The following is an 18214-nucleotide window of genomic DNA, read 5'->3' as shown; positions in this document are numbered from 1 at the left end:
TTAATAAAGCAGTCCATTGGCCTATGAATGTTGCTATGTAAAAGGAAATTCTAAAATCTAAATTACCAATATGATTCTGTGACATACCTCAATGCCCCAAACAAGGCTTTGGTACACTGTAGAAGAGGGCCCTTCCTGGTAGATCTATATGAGGAGCATACTAAATTGAATGGCCAGAGAAGGATGCATCCAAGGATAATAATCCTAAGCATAGTTGCAATGTTCCTCTCAATCACATGAGTAAGACCCATATTATCAATGGAAACACGATGCCAAGAAAGGCATGCCTATCAAATGCTTCCTAAAAGACCAATTGAAAAACAACTTCTCAAAGTGAAACTTCTTTATTAGGAGTATATTTTAATTCACTTTGTCTCCAAAATATTAAGATAAAACCTATGGCAGGTGGAACAAAAAGCACGCAATTCAATAGCAAGTCTTATCAAAATGTCTTTTTTATACACAAATTAAACACCACAATATACATGTCGCTTCACAATAAACATCAATTGTCACAATACCGGGTATTTAACTAAAATGTAATTTTTTTAAATGGCACATCATGAACAACAAACATGATATCGAAAAAATAAGTTAAACCACTATACAAATATGAATTTCATAATTTAAGCATTACAAAATTACATTACCTAAAATTACAATTGTTTTATAAACTTTCTAGTAAGCTGTTTTGGAGTAAAGCAATTCTCAAAAGATATAGATGACAATTACATTTGCTAACGTGCTTTTCTGAACAGTACTTGTCCTTTTTTTGGTTTCACATTACCCTTGGGGGTAGACCGAAATGTGTCAACATTAAAAGTGTCAAATATCTATTTTGATCATGAAGATGTGTTAGGCCTAGTCAAGCCCAGAAAACATGACGGTACGCATGCTATTTCCACTTGGAAAAACGAGAATGGAACAAGCTCGAAATACTATCAATTTGTACTTGGGGAATAAATCAACAATCTCAAAATTTCTTGAGAATGGTTTAGGTTTATGCATAGCCGAACAAATCCCGGACATGCTTGCAGAATGGGGTGAATAGTATAGTTTCAACACTTCTCCTTGCTTACATTATCTAAGTGTTTGTTCTCAATTGGCCTGTAAGCCTACTATGCTTTACTGACAATATAGGTTTCCCAGTTCATGGTAATGGCTAACATATTGAACCTGAAAAAATAACCTATGAAATGTTAGCATCACCAAACTAAGTGAAAAACACATTTTCCATGTGGCTTCATGTTTTATTTCAGAATTTGTGTGGTTTTTAGCAGTGGATACTTAGTTGCAATTGAACCAAAATGAGATAGACACTGCATATTGCAGACTTCAAGTTACAAATACTATGTCAGCAGAGTAAACCGATCTGAATGGGAGGACGAGGGAAGAATGATGAATTCCACAAAAGGCAATTAGCACCTGGTAACTCACCTGGTAGGTGTCAAAGTTTAATACAAAAGGAATTTTGAGGCATTATCAGCATTCTCTACATACAGAAAATCACAAAGACGCTGTGTATTGAGCTATGTCATCTGTTTCACCGGTGTTAGCTTTGCATTACTTTTTAAAGATTAAAACAGCCGTGAATCATTTAAAAATTTGGCAGAAGTGGCAAATCTTCGACTGAGTATCTTGTGAAAGTTACATCAGGTTTGTACATGCTGCCTTAAGGGTAGGGAATAAGCCACAGAATAAGAGTGATATCTAATTAAAATTGTATTGCAACTGTTTTTAGAAGACATACTACCAAAATCAAACAGTGAATATTCTTTTTCAGTAACGCCTATTTACAGTTTTGAAGTTGGGACTGGATTTTTTTTATCTGAGTGAATGTGATTTTAAGCAATCATGACACTTCCTTGCTGAGAATATGATGGAGAACGATCATTTGAAGCCTGACATAGCACATAACAATCAACATGTTCTTTAGGTTCATCACATCCATCTTTCCCCAAACAGATTACAAACAATAAAATCATTAAGAAATTCACCTAAATCAAGAGATTTACAATTTGATTGCAGCTACTATAAAATGTTGATGCCAATAGTGATTTACAGTTTTACTTAACATTTCATGAAATATTGCCTTTACATTTTATAAGTAGGAACAAAAGTATCAAAGATCCATGACAGGAAACATACTGAAGTCAAATCACAGATTTGTGTTGCTAAAGCAGCAAATCTCATTGTTGTTTAATATTATATGCAAACACATTATAATTAAACTGATATGCGTCTGTACCAATATACTACAGCTTTATTAACATTATAATTGATCCCTGCCGTAGTTAGATTTAAAATATATAAAAAACAGATACGTGGTTTTGATGATGCTAGGGATCACGCTTACATTTTGTAAAAATGTTCATCTCTACCACTTTCAAGAGAAAACGTTATTCTCATTTGTAACTAGGAATACCTACATAAGCAGGCACTTGTATGAGCTAATGGTATAAATATTCTGATATCACAAGAGGATTATACCATTATCCAAATGCTTCAAAAGTGGATGTGTTCAATTGAATGTATGTCCCATTAAATAAATCCGATCGAATCAAGTTTGAATACAATTGAAGGTACTTTCCATAAAACAGCTTCCTACAGGTCAGCCTTTAGGGTATTTTTTTATTTTCTTATTTTCAAAACATATAAATAAAAAGGGATGTTATGGATGCCCCTTACTATGTGGTCTGAGGCAATTAATAGAAGCATGTTAGTACTTAGTCAATTTTCCTAAAATTCATTGGCTTCAGAAATGCAAAGTTAAACCATTTTGCTTGATGGGAAGAGTGTTCCTAATTAACTAAGGGCCAACACATTCTGCGGTCCAAAGCTACTACTGTTTCTAAAGAAATTTGAATCAGTTTGCTGATATCTTAAATACATAATGCTGCACAACAGCAAATAAACCAGTCTACGCATTAGACATCAGATATATGCTGCATCCGCTTTCTCAACCGTCAGAAAATTCTGATGGGTCCAGAGGAGGAATCTGAGCCACTTCCAAGAATGTGCTGAAAAGAAAAAAATAAGATAGTTCCCCTTTAAAATTATAGAAATATCGCTTTCAAACAACACAATCTTAATATTATATATATATATATATATATTCACAGCTAGAAGGGAAAATAAACGCGAGAAAATGTGGAAATATGCAAAGAACAGCAATTGATGGAGGTGATTTTTCAGAACTGGGTGGATGTGAAAAAGGCAAATTAAAGGATAACAAAGTGTGTCCACTTGCAAGGAACATTTAAGGCAAGAAAGAGAGGGGAGGACTAAGCAGCAAAAGGACTACCAGGAGAAAATAAAGGGCTGGTAGTCAAGACAATACATGAAGTGGAAGAAAAGTTAGTGACTGCGGAAATATTTTAGGAATATATAGGCAATCCAGAATCGTGAATTCAGAATCGTGGACAAAAAGGAAAGTCAATTATTGTAACTTGATTTATCCAATACTTCAGTTAATATGTTATTCTATTTTTTCTCTTAGGGTTAGACATCTAATTGAATATCATTTTTCCTCTCATTGATCCCTTTTCTGCATTCTCTTAAATACAATTTAGTTTTTTAAAAAAAAAGGTATGATGATGCTAATAACTTGTACAAGTCATAACAAAGTTCATGTTTGACACTGGGAAAAAGAAAGGACTCAACAGGACAAAGAAAGTGCCATTTCAGTTGGTTCATTGGATCCCATGATTTAGACTCTGAGATGCTAGACCTTTCATTGACTTTTTGAATACACAGAAGTCACTAAGGCACTCATACAAATATCAACTCAAACAAAGCAATCCCTTTATGTAAATCTACTTCTGTGGGTATGGAAGTGGGCTATTCAGGGTGAAGATTATTGTTAAACCCAAACATGTACACGTTTGTGGGCATTCACAAATAATTCTGTGACCTCTTCTTACCCCGAGGATAGCTGCACATTTACAGAAAACTCAAAAGGTGGCAAGTGAAATGATTTCAAAAATCTCTGCCACTAGCAATGGCCTAAGGAAATATTCCAGTCAACTGCTGCCTTGCCTACAGTGCCACTATAGAAAGAGACCAGCAATATACAAAGACTTTGTCCCGCTCCAACAAAAACCGTGAGGCTTGACCTGCCACACCAAATCCACATTAGATGAGATCATAAACATGGACCTCTTCAGTTAGCTGTATCTCTTGATTCCAGTGGTGGAGGGAGAAGGGGACATCTACCCATACCACCCGGGCATACGCCCAGGCATATCCTTCACACCTAGGGCACCATGCAGATACAGAATGCAAGGAGTTGAATGACAGATAAAAGCTCCTAAAAGGGTGCAATGATAGAGGGCTTCTCTGTGAGGAAAATCAGCATAAAAAAATCAAGAATTTACCAAGTCATTTGCACTTAGTGTTTTCTCCACATGCATAATAAATATGTGCACGTTTCTGAACGCAAACACAACCCCAAACATTTCCAGCACCATACCTTAAAGGCTGTGACTGCCACTTATGCATACACATTTCCAATAGTTTAGGAAAAAGGCAATTTACCATCAAAGTTGAAATTATCACTGTAGTTCAGCTGCACTAAAATCATAAATTATTTTCATACTTATCCAGCTTTAGGCATGCCTTGTTTTATTTTGCCAACAGTAATTTTTGTAAAAAGCTGCAAACCACCAGATGGTAGTCTCTGAGCGATTTAGGTTAGTTGCAAATGAAAGGGAGAATGGAAGAAAGTCCTAAACCTATAACAAACAAGTCAACAGTGCTAAATTCTCCACTTATGTAATCCATCTCCCATGAAAGCGGAGGAAAAGATGGCGATAACCTAGCAAAGGGTCAGAGTCAGTAGTGAGCAGAAAAACACACAGTAGTAGGTTTGAGCTACCTAACCAATCAGACTAATGTCCAAACAGGAGACCTAGAAACTAGGTCATATTATGGGCTAACAATCTATCTAGGTTTTCACAAACTTCTGAATTTGAAAATGTAAATTCCAGCTTTACAATCTGCGTTTCAGGGTTCCACATGGACAGTCTGGGCTTAATATTTTGATATAATATAGAGTCATAAATATCAGGTGACACAAAGATTGAGTTAAATATCAGGTCACAAATATTGTAATGTAGAAATATTCTTTACAAGAATATTAAAGTTCTAATGCAAGTCATTTTCAAGAATATCATTTTCGATAATACAGTTGTAAAAAATCTTTATACATTTTTTGTCTTTTAAATCATTTTTGTTTGTTATATAGTTTGTATAATTGCGAATGTTTCCAAATGTAGTTTATTATAAGTTAATCATTATTGATATTTAATTCTTAGTATTAATGCAGGGTGGAAAGTTAAGTATAATTTATCAAAAATATACATTTCTATTATTTAATAAATAATTATGTAAAATGTGTAATTATATTTTTAAGTTTTACTTTAGGTGCAGGTTGTTGGGTTTGTAGGTGTATGGGTTGGGAAGTTAAATAATTATTAAATATTAATTTCTATTAAAATATGCAATGTATTTATAATTATGCACATTTTGTAATACACATTTCTATGGTATTTATCAGGTGTGTGTTGTGTTTGTAGGGGATAGCGTAGGAAGTTAAGTGATAATTAACCTTTAATTATTCATTTATTAATAATTACCTTATTTACTACTTCATAGGTTAATTGTGTTGTAATATTTTGTTTCAATTATATTTAAAATGTAGGATGCTAAGTGGTAGTATAGAGTGATATTAAATAATCAATAGGATTTTCTATTTAACTATTAAAAAATATAGGGCCATATGTATCATTCCAAAATTGGGCTTATTGGTATGTATTAAAAAAAAACTGCCTTGCAAAATAAGGAATCGCAAAATTTGTGATTCCCTATTTTGCGATTACATTTAAGGAATTGCAAATTACGATTCCTTAATGTAATTTAAGAAGCACAGAAAAAGTGCAATTTGGCCTTAAGGAATCCCAAATTACCACCAACTTCAAGTCGGTGGTAGTAATTTGCGATTTCTTTGAAAAATTCCCCTTTTTGCTTTTTTGATAGTGCCATGTGGCGAACATACATGCTCTTAGGGCATGTATGTGCACCACATGTGCACACATTTATATTTCAGGGGTGCAACAGGGTGTCCTTTTGACACCCAGGCACCCTTAAATTGCATTCTCAATTTGAGAATCCCAATTTGAGAATGTCTTCCCATTCTTTCCTATGGGCCTAGAGGCCCATTGGAATGAATGGGGAGGTATTCCTTAATTGTGAATCGCAATTTGCGATTCGCAATTAAGGAATATGTAGGTTTCACAAAAGTATTTGCAAATCCTACATACATAGGGGGATATGTATCAACATTCCGTTTTGCGATTCCTTAATAGCGATTTTTAAGGAATCGCTATTTAGAAATCGCAAAAAATGTAGAAATCAGCTTCTTTTTAGCGATTTCTTAAAATTCCTTAATTGCGATTAGCAAATTGCTAATCGCAATTAAGGAATAATTTCCCATACATTTCTATGGGCCAGGAGGCCCATAGGAATGAAGGGGAAATGTGCGAATAGCAATTAGCTAATTGCAAATTGAGAATATTTTAAAGGGTGCGTAGCGTTTTGCGATTTTCAAACGGCGATATGCAAAAAAATCGCTAATTGAGAATCGCAAAGAACATTGTGATACATATGGCCCCTAATTAGGTAAATTGTTTAATTGTATATATACTGACATCCACTGCAGCAACCTTCATGAGGTAAAAGCCAGATCGGCAGGCAGATCCAGTTTACAGCATATACCTGTCAATTCACGCCTGACGCGTTTCGTGTTCATTGCACTCTTCAGAGGCGCGACAGTCATTTTGGCATAGAGGCCACACCTCCCACTTAAAAATATGAGCCCTTCAATGGGCAACTCGAATGAGTCCACATTGGTTCGTGGGTCTTGTAGTGTGTGCCTCAGTTATATGCCGCTGTCTAAGACGTTTCAAGACCACCAATGGGCCTCCACTCGCATATCCGGCTTGTCAATCATCCATGGATGCCTCCACATATATTAATAGTTCTATATGTTTTGCTTAGTTAAAAACATGTATTAAAATATGGTATGTGTTTGAAGTGAAGTACATTTCCTGTTGCTGTACAGACTGGAGGGGAATAGTACTTTTTACCCATCCTGAGTCCAACACTTTCCCTGCTTTTGCACACACTGGAGTGAGAATAATAAATTTTACCCTTTCTCAGTCCCATACTTTCCCTACTGTTGCACACACCAGAGTGGTAATAGTACATTTTGCATCTCGAGTCCAACGTTTTCCCTACGGTTGCACTGAATGGAGTGGAAATAGTAAATTTGACTCCTCTGCAGTCCAATGCTTTCTCTACTGTTGCAAAGAGTAGAGAGGGAATAGTACATTTTACCAGTGGCAGTCCGCATAGGGCGTGCTGTGGGGCAGAGCAGGGTGTGGGGGGGGGGGAGTAAACTCAGACATACGACGGGAAGGAGGAACGTGATATTTACTTTCCTCAGTTCCGTTGTATGTCCAAGTTTACTACCCCCACCCTGCCCCTCCCTCGCCCGCAGCACGCCCTATGTGAGCCGCCACTGCATTTTACCCCTCTTGAGTCTAAAGCTTCCCCTACTGTTGCACAGACTGTAGTGGTGATAGTACATCTATATGTATACACATACTTAGTAAACAATTAGAAAATGATAATATAAATTAAAATGATTTGTAATAGTTTTACATTATGCGTACATAAACACGTTTGTTTATTTTAAAAAGTATGTTTATATTTAAATATTTAAACATTCAATGTACATTGTATTAGTTACATGCTATTTAATATGTACTATTTATTTCAATATAATTGTACTGACCTTTATAAAGAAAAACAACATTTTTGTGATTGAAATTTGACCCAATATTTATGTGGCATGATATTTATAGTTTCAATATTAGATCAGTGAACCCTGTGCCCTAAAGTAGAGAATGCTTTTGGGAAGCTTGTTTAGAAACTGTGCAAATGATCAAGGCATGATATAACCATATTTTGGATTAATGAGAAGTGAATTAACTGCAGTACACTTCAGTGCATATAGAAAAACAAGAAAGAAGATTTGGAGTCAACATTTATTTTGAGTTTGTAGCAGAGCTCACTGTTGGAAAGCAAGCCATGCTTGCATGATTTTGTTTCCATTTTACTGGAGAGGAATACTAAAGACTCTGACAAAGTTAAGGGGTCTGGGCTAGAAAAATCTAAGAGCAGGTTTTCAGCTCTCATAATTCAGGAATAACCATTTTTCAGAATTCAGTTGTGAAATAGACATTGTGGCACATTTAGAAGATTAAAGAGCTAGTCACGAAGTACAAGGTAGATCTGGTAGTTTTCCACCTTTTTCTTCAATGTTTTTGAAGCCCAGATACTGGTGAAGCCGGGTCATGCAGACAATGAATCGTGTTGGTGACAGTACAAAGCTTACAAGTAACCAGTATGCGATGTTGGTAGATCTGGAGAGGATTTATAATAGGGGCTACAGAATTGGCTGAATATTGGAGACTGCATGTTATGCTTGTAACACAGAGTTCCAGTCAAATGTCGCCAATGGCCGCTATGTGTAATTTTTTCTCTTGCACGCGCCAAAATAGTATGTGGTGAGCTCAGGCAAGCTAGGACATTTCCATGTGCAATTTTTGTCACGAGGAAGATATCTGGAGAGGATTTATCCAACGCTTGCAGTTGCGACCTTTCACAGTCAAAAGGCTGCCACTCAAGTAGAAAATCTAATCAAGCAGCAGCAACATCAACTAGAGTAGCTGCACTCTCTGGCATGCCATGTGGTGCCATTTGTGTTAATTTTTTAGTGCTGAACTTAGTCCAGGCACTAAATTACAGTATGAGCAGCGCAACATGCCTATTTCCACCTATTGCTAGATATACGCCGAGAGAATGCTTGCTGCAGCTTAAGCAACGTCCACCGATGAACAAAATGGTGTGTGTCACAACATTCTGTCCCGACACCCACAAGTTGCGTCAAGCTGTTTTAAAGAATTGGCATCTATTAGAAGGTTTGAATTGCCCATTTCCTAAGCCCATCTTCGCTTATAGAAAAAATCAAAGTATTGGCGAACAATTGATTAGAGCTGATATTACCATCCCAAAACCTAAAAGTGAACTTTTGTCACAATGGAACCTAAAGCCTGTGGAAGGTCATCACAGGTGCGGCAATTGTGTTGCTTGTTCTACCACAATTGAGGGCAATGAAGTTGTCCATCAGGGCACTAAGTGGAGACATACAGAATTCTCCAACTGTAAAACGAAAAATGTCGTTTACGGAATACTTTGCCCGTGCCCACTAATTTACATAGGCAAGACTAGCCAACAAGTCAACCAAAGGATCAGCCAGCATCGATCACGCATAAAGAAAAAAATAATGACCGCTCCGCTGGTTGAACACTTCTGTGAAAAAGGCCATAATGAACATGAATTTAAATGGTCGGTGTTATTCACTGCGAATTCAATGACAAAATGCCACGATATTGAGCGTGCCTTACTGCAGAAAGATAAAAAATGTATGTGTGTGGGTACTGCACTCAGCTTAACTAAATATTAGTGCGTTTAATCCAAAACGTGTGCTACCTTCGATTGGTGCCTGCTACACCTATGAATCAATGTATTAAGCCTGACACCTAGCTGGCTGCCAGGACTCTAGGGTGCACAACCAAGAAATGAGCGAACTCTTAATCCATGTAAACTTTTTTGTTTATATTTAAACCATCAGTTATCATACGTATACAATTTTCATCTCATAAAACAAGTCCATTATCATCAAACATAATTCACAATGTGCAAATCAATGTGGTCAGTAATATACATAACAGAAAAAAGAATCAATTCAAAATATAAACCCAATGCATTTCGGGACCTTTCGTGGCCCCTTCGTCAGGGGTCTGCCAAAAGAAAAAATATATAAATTAATGGAAAGGAAGCTTACTGCTTTTGATGTTCACAAGTTTCTCAGTTACTTTCAATTCAACTGAATTTATACTATGATTATGAGTTTCATAACGTCTCATTACCTGAGCTCCTAACTCTTTTAATTTTAAGAATTGCATTGCTTGTTTAATTACACTGTTTTTACCTTGTCTTGTTAACTGAAAGAAACAATTATTACACGCTAAAAAGGCTATTTACATTAGCCGCTTACTCGTAGACTTTTTATTGAGCCTACCTACCGTTTATGGCAAGTTGCTTGAAGTAATGAACGGTACTTCTGCAGAAAGGGATGAAATTGAGCCCAAAGCTCTTTAATATACTGTAGTGCAATGCGTATTATCTGAACATATCGTGCTTAACTTATAACCAATAAGATGCAATCATTACCTGCGAGCCTACGTATACCGCGTTGGTCTCGCTTCTATGACCAAGAAAATTAATGTATACTGAAAATAAAACGGAAAAAATGTTTTAGTCTAATTACAAATAGACGTCCGTAAGGGTTGTCCATTATGCACATTTCGTTTTGTACCTTTTCAAGGAAGCGTTTCTCAGTCTTTCTTACTCTTGCGACGGACTGTTGGTCCCAACCTGTCAAAAGGTTGAAAATATTGCTTAGATTTAATAGCGTTCTTGCTATTTGCCATGCTCGATTGGAACAAATATCTTAAACGTACCTGCGGTCCTATGCTGTGAAGCTTCGGTCCCGCAGTGCTAGTGACTCTGTTGTGTTTAGCTGTGGAAACAACCACATATTCAAATTCTAGGATTTAGATCCTCAAATTACGGTTGCTTCAGCATTTTAAAGTTCGAATCCGCTGCTTACCTCGGTGTTTAGGTTAATGGTCCGTGTACTGAGAGTTCACGCTACGGCGGTTGCTGCCGCCATTCAAGTATTAGTCCTTTATTTAGTTCTAGTGGTTTAGACCACTACCACAAAGGCGGACTTCAACGGTACTGGTTACTTCCAAGAAGATTCGGAGCGGCCATCTTGGAATGGTCTTATTTAAACGATCTCGTGTGTGTTTACAACTTATGCTTGCATATTATTACGTGCGCTCTTGAAATTATTTAGTCTATACTATTTCCAAAAGGAAAAAAAAATATTTTTGGCTATTTACCAAATCAAAACAGTTATATAACAACAAAAAGATATGTACACAACAATAACATCTTTTCCAAAACAATACGGTCAGACAATTAAGCATTTACAGTATCTGTGCATTCTACAGCCTGCCTATTTACAATCTTGCATTATAGGTCTGCTTTCTCTAAACAGATAATTCATATGGCCAGTTCTGACACTCAGTGAATTCAGACACGCGATTTAGCAGGTAGTTCACAATAAATCCCTACAGGCATACATTATCTTCATATTTCTTACGTTAATTTACAAAGCATATAATGCAAGATTGTAAATAGGCAGGCTGTAGAATGCACAGATACTGTAAATGCTTAATTGTCTGACCGTATTGTTTTGGAAAAGATGTTATTGTTGTGTACATATCTTTTTGTTGTTATATAACTGTTTTGATTTGGTAAATAGCCAAAAATAATTTTTTTTCCTTTTGGAAATAGTATAGACTAAATAATTTCAAGAGCGCACGTAATAATATGCAAGCATAAGTTGTAAACACACACGAGATCGTTTAAATAAGACCATTCCAAGATGGCCGCTCCGAATCTTCTTGGAAGTAACCAGTACCGTTGAAGTCCGCCTTTGTGGTAGTGGTCTAAACCACTAGAACTAAATAAAGGACTAATACTTGAATGGCGGCAGCAACCGCCGTAGCGTGAACTCTCAGTACACGGACCATTAACCTAAACACCGAGGTAAGCAGCGGATTCGAACTTTAAAATGCTGAAGCAACCGTAATTTGAGGATCTAAATCCTAGAATTTGAATATGTGGTTGTTTCCACAGCTAAACACAACAGAGTCACTAGCACTGCGGGACCGAAGCTTCACAGCATAGGACCGCAGGTACGTTTAAGATATTTGTTCCAATCGAGCATGGCAAATAGCAAGAACGCTAGTAAATCTAAGCAATATTTTCAACCTTTTGACAGGTTGGGACCAACAGTCCGTCGCAAGAGTAAGAAAGACTGAGAAACGCTTCCTTGAAAAGGTACAAAACGAAATGTGCATAATGGACAACCCTTACGGACGTCTATTTGTAATTAGACTAAAACATTTTTTCCGTTTTATTTTCAGTATACATTAATTTTCTTGGCCATAGAAGCGAGACCAACGCGGTATACGTAGGCTCGCAGGTAATGATTGCATCTTATTGGTTATAAGTTAAGCACGATATGTTCAGATAATACGCATTGCACTACAGTATATTAAAGAGCTTTGGGCTCAATTTCATCCCTTTCAGCAGAAGTACCGTTCATTACTTCAAGCAACTTGCCATAAACGGTAGGTAGGCTCAATAAAAAGTCTACGAGTAAGCGGCTAATGTAAATAGCCTTTTTAGCGTGTAATAATTGTTTCTTTCAGTTAACAAGACAAGGTAAAAACAGTGTAATTAAACAAGCAATGCAATTCTTAAAATTAAAAGAGTTAGGAGCTCAGGTAATGAGACGTTATGAAACTCATAATCATAGTATAAATTCAGTTGAATTGAAAGTAACTGAGAAACTTGTGAACATCAAAAGCAGTAAGCTTCCTTTCCATTAATTTATATATTTTTTCTTTTGGCAGACCCCTGACGAAGGGGCCACGAAAGGTCCCGAAATGCATTGGGTTTATATTTTGAATTGATTCTTTTTTCTGTTATGTATATTACTGACCACATTGATTTGCACATTGTGAATTATGTTTGATGATAATGGACTTGTTTTATGAGATGAAAATTGTATACGTATGATAACTGATGGTTTAAATATAAACAAAAAAGTTTACATGGATTAAGAGTTCGCTCATTTCTTGGTTGTGCACCCTAGAGTCCTGGCAGCCAGCTAGGTGTCAGGCTTAATACATTACTGCAGAAAGAGGCTTATCTCATTTTGAAATACAATAGCACTCAAACAGGCCTTAATAGCTTGTCCGAGATAGCCCACATATAATTGGCACAGACACACAGTATAGCTGACTGGCATCTGTCAGACATCCCTGGCCTTAATCTGTAGCCTTACGTCCTCTTTTCATTAAATACACCTCACGTAAAAAAATAAGCATGGTCACTGCCTGGCAGGTAGATATGTGCAATCTTAAGAATGGGGGTAGCGGCACCTACAGACTTTCCACATGCTCTGTTATTAAAGTTTGTTTAGAGTGCATACAACACATGATTACAATAATGACCCTTAATGTGCTCACCGTACTTGTGACATATATGCGATTTAAATCAGCGTTCAAATGAATTGGCCCGTTGTAATATTAGTGTTCAGATAAGAGTTGCTAATAAAGTTTTGAGGTTTTTATCTCAAACTCAGCGCACAATTAAAACAGTAAAAAAATAGGTTTTCTGCATCTATTCATTGAAAATGACACTACGCAATAGGCGCGCCCTTACTTTATATGCACTTCATATAATAAATATAATTTTTTTGTAGTGTAATTTCGGGGACACTACAAGTCCCATCATGCCCTCTTTTGGAGGTGGGCTTTAAATACAGGAAGTGCCTGCGCGGCCATTTCTTGGGAGGAAACTTTGATCAAACCAGTGGCGTGCTGGTATTTCAGAGCAGGTAAATGCCAGGACATGTGTTTAGTCCATTTAATGCTCAGAATCTGTTTGAATGCTCAGACTTTTAGCTACAAGCACTCACACATTTTTTCGTGTTTTTGCTAACACAGGACGGCCAATTGAGAGCATTTTTTCAAATAATTTCAGAAATTTAAAAGGGAACAGAAATACACCATTAAGGTAGGCGAAATCACTCCTGCCCATTCTGGTATATATTTTTTTAATAATGCATGCACTATGCGAACAATGTAATTATCAGGCCCACTACTAAAACAATTTTCACTATTGTTTTAGGAGCTTATCCGCATGGTGGTAGACTACATACAAGTACGCCGGTTGGTGGCAGTCGACAATAGTAAGGTATGCTTTATGCAGTACTGGGTTACGCTTAAGTAATGAAACGACGAGCTGGTTTGAATTACTAATATAAAAACTTCTCAAAATTTCTTATAGGTTGTCCTGCCTGGCCACGCTTAAAATAATTGGTTTGAAACCCCTTTACGCCGTAATGCCCTGCTCTACTTACAAACAAGTTTGGTATGTAGCAATTTTCTTTCTCAGCCCATTGCCTTAAAAGAAGTTTGGTTTTGAGGAGTGATGAGTAAAATATTTTCTTTGCATCTTGCAGATACAAAGAATAAAACAGCCCTGATGAGAGGTCAGCGACATTGTGCCTGATCTCGAAACGCGTCGGCACTTTCATAGGGTGGAATAAAAAGTCATCTTCACGATACTAGGACCGGCTGGTCCAGTATTGATTTGTTTAAGAGCCATTCATTTGCTTATAATTCCCCCTTGGATTGGTTCTCTATATTTTTCTCATTTTTTGATTGTAATGTTTGTTCTAATGTTGTCTGGCATGTATTCTTAGTTTTTTTTGTAATGTTTGATGCAAGGAATTTTCTTTTTTGTAATGTGCAAAGAATTTGTTTTTCATGTATGTACAAAGTATTTATAGCTGTTTAAATATTTAATGTATTGTTCGTTTTCTGTCATGTAGCTTGTTATAACTTGAAAAAGATTTTAAAAAAACATTGACACTAAGTAAAGTGTCGAGGGTGATCACAATAAATTGATCGTTCCCTCAAGAAGCTTGTGGAGATTTTGTGGTTCGGGCAATTTGTGTTACATATTTCCACCTATTGGCGGAAATTTGCTGAAACCACAGAGTTTTTAGCAACTCCACAGGACTCCATTGGATCACATTCTGAGAGTTCCACCCATCCTTAATTTGTCCCCAATATATCTGATGGGTGTGACATAGTAGGAATAAAATTAAACTAAGATTTCGCTGTTCCACTGATGCCTGCCAAATAGGACACAGAGTACAAAAAAGTGATGGGTGGAATGCCTGAATGAATCTCCACCACTGGTAATAACTTAGGCCGTATTCCACTCCATTGTTAGTTTGCACACTATGCCCCCCCTGTTTGGACCTAGCTATAATCAATCCGGTTTGACCCTGCTCCAATAGGACCAGTCCAGCCTTATACTGCCTTGCCAGGGCATCCCTGAACCGTAACACAAGCAACCCAGGACCGGTTTTGCCCTAGTTATGTACTCATCATTGGGTACAGCTTGGTACCAGTGACACTGTGCATGGTGCCCACGTATGGGCATACCCGTCCCAATAAGGGTGACACATTAAAGAGACAAAGTGATTGGTGGGATACTTAAATTAATCTCAGTCACTGGTAATTACTCGGGCCGCGTCCAAATCCATTGTTATTTTGCACACCATGTGATCTCAGTTTGGACCCAGCTATATGTAAATCAGTCTCAACCCTGCTCCAATGGGAACAGTCCAGCCTGAACTGTCAAGCATGTCCTCCCTGAACCACAACAAAATCAACCCAGGTCCAGTTTGCTTGTGTTATGGTTCGTGGATTACCTGACTTGGCAGTTTAGGCTGGACTGTTTTGCGTATGACTGGGTCCAAACAGAAGTGGGATGTGAGCAAATGATTGATGGGTTAGAGTGCTACTCTGAGCTATTTCCAGTGGCTAGGCTTATTGCAAGCAACCTCCCATCACCTTTTGTGTGTTTCTTATACTGCATTTAAGATATAGGAGGAAGCCCCCTACTGTCCAAATGAATAGGGTAATATATCAAGGTATCACAAAGAGTTTAATCCTTTGGAGAAAGGTTCACCTATTAACTAAATCTGTTCAACTTATTCATAATCACTCATACCATCCACACTCATTGGAGTGAGACCATATATTCCTGATAGATAATCTTATCAGATGTGAAAGAGTACAACATCAACTTATTAATAAAAGAATTACAATATATATATATAGTCTTAAAAACAATTGCGCATCATATCATCAGTATCTAACATACAACTGTGTCATAATGTTAAGACAGGCCTAATTACATCTTGTAAAATTCTAATGGTAAAAAAGAAATAAAATAGAAACAGGAGAGAGTACATAACACAAGACACAAAAACCTATGTCATCAGTGGCGTATTCATCTGTAAGAAACAACTATGCAGGGCCAGTGCCAGGTATTATCAGATTTATAAGATACTCTTTGGTATAGCTACTCATCAGATTGTGTACTTTTCAATAAAGTGTTGACGCATTTCGATGGACTCCTATATTGCCATCTTTACCAAGACAAAGACTTTTATAGACTCAACAAAATACATAAAATGGAAAAATAATACACATATGGTCAATTGGAAACTTTCCTAAGGCAACATTGGGTACTGATATGACACTGAGCTTAAGCTTCTCGGTGGAAAAGGTCAAGGCTTCCTACTCCTTTACTGGAATTACGTTGCATTCTTCGGCCTGGTGATGGAAGCTGAGCGAATTTTTCTTCTGGTAATGACGAATAATTGAGGAGGGCATCACTCACTCTGTCATGCGTGGCGTACAGGGTTACTGGCCCTATCCCTGATTCTGAAAGTGGTCAGACTTATATCCTTGATACGCAAAAAACAGGAGATTATTGGTGGTCTCTATCCCCTTTAGACCACATGATCCCCCTCTGATTATTAGGGTTTGTATGATTCAGCGCTCCTGCATGATATCGTATGCCACCTGTCTTACCCGTTCAATGCAAACCACTTTCAGAATCAGTGATTGGGCCAGTAACCCTGTATGCCACGCATGACCGAGTGAGTGATGCCCTCCTCAATTATTAGTCATTACCAGAAGAAAACTTAACTCGCCTTCCACCACCAGGCCGAAGAATAAAATGTAATTCCAGTAAAGGAGTAGGAAGCTTTGATCCTTTCGTCCGAGAAGCTTAAGCTCATGGTCATATCAGTACCCAATGTTGCCTTAGAAAGGTTTCCAATTGACCATATGTGTATTATTTTTCCATTTTATGTATTTTTTTGAGTCTACAAAAGTCTTTGTCTTGATAAAGATGGCAATATAGGAGTCCATCAAAACATGTCAACGCTTTATTGAAAAGTACACAATCAGACAAGTGGCTTTATCAAAGAGTATCTTTTAAATCAGATAATTCCTGGCACTAGCCCTGCATAGTTGTTTCTTACAGATGTGTACGCCACTGATGACATAGGTTTTTGTGTCTTGTGTTACGTACTCTCTCCCGTTTCCATTTTATTTCATTTTTACCATTAGACTTTTACAAGAAGTAATTAGGTCTGTCTTAACATTACGACACAGTTGTATGTTAGGTACTGATGATAGGATGCACAATTGTTTTTAAGACTATATGTATATTTTAATCATTCATTTATTAATACATTGATTTTCTACTCTTTCACATCTGATGTTAAGATTATCTAGCAGGAATATATGATCTCACTTCCACTGAATGTGGATGGTATGAGTGATTATTCATGAGTTGAACAGATTGAGTTAATAGGTGAATCTTTCTCCAAAGGATAAAACTCTTTGTGATACCTTGCTTCTTATACTGCCCTAAGAGGCATGGGTATGGCTATACGTGGGTCCAATGGTCACTGGAACCAGGCTGATTCGCCCATAACTGGGGCAAAACTGGCCCTGGGTTGCTTGAGTTCCAGTTCATGGATGAACTGGCTTGGCAGTTGAGTATAGATTGTTCCCATGAGGAACAGAGTCAATACTTATTTGCATATGGCTGGGTCCAAAACTGAGGTGGCATGGTGAGCAAAAGAACTTTGGGTTTGAGTGCTACTCCAAGGTATTACCAGTGTTTAGACTTATTGCAAGCAGCCTCCTATCTATGGGTGTGTTTCATGCCAAATGTGACTGGCACGGAGAGCACCCTGTCACCTGAACACTCTAACTATCTACATGTGCAGTATGCTTCTGTTGATCATTGAGGACAGTAGCTCAAAAGAAAACCCATCTCACCAGTTAGGAAAGTTTTTTCATGTAGTAGAAAGCTGGAAAGTTTCTTTGGTGTATCGGTATCATTTTTATTTTACTTTACAGCTTATATATTGTTATTCACACTAGTTTGGTATTTATTTTTTTACACTAAATGATGGGCTCACAAAAGTCAATATCTCAGTTATGCTCAAGGGAGTTATCTTTTCACATTGTTAAGGAATGACCAAACTAATGTATTTGCTGTA

At 37.1% G+C, this 18214-nt stretch overlaps 1 protein-coding gene across 1 annotated transcript in view; it reads right to left on the bottom strand.

Annotated features, from left to right (window-relative positions):
- Nucleotides 1-363: 363 nt before the first annotated feature.
- LOC144790776 (G2/mitotic-specific cyclin-B3-like) overlaps nucleotides 364-18214 on the bottom strand; it is a 336268-nt gene continuing 318417 nt past the window's right edge. The window contains exon 13 of the mRNA XM_078665471.1: nucleotides 364-3020. Within this exon, the coding sequence (XP_078521597.1) occupies nucleotides 2960-3020 (61 nt within the window). The 3' untranslated portion in view covers nucleotides 364-2959. The remainder of the gene's footprint in view (nucleotides 3021-18214) is intronic.

Source organism: Lissotriton helveticus, chromosome 11 (assembly GCF_964261635.1).
Source record: "Lissotriton helveticus chromosome 11, aLisHel1.1, whole genome shotgun sequence".
NCBI classification, from domain to species: Eukaryota; Metazoa; Chordata; class Amphibia; order Caudata; family Salamandridae; genus Lissotriton; species Lissotriton helveticus.
This window is presented reverse-complemented; position numbering and strand designations above follow the sequence as displayed.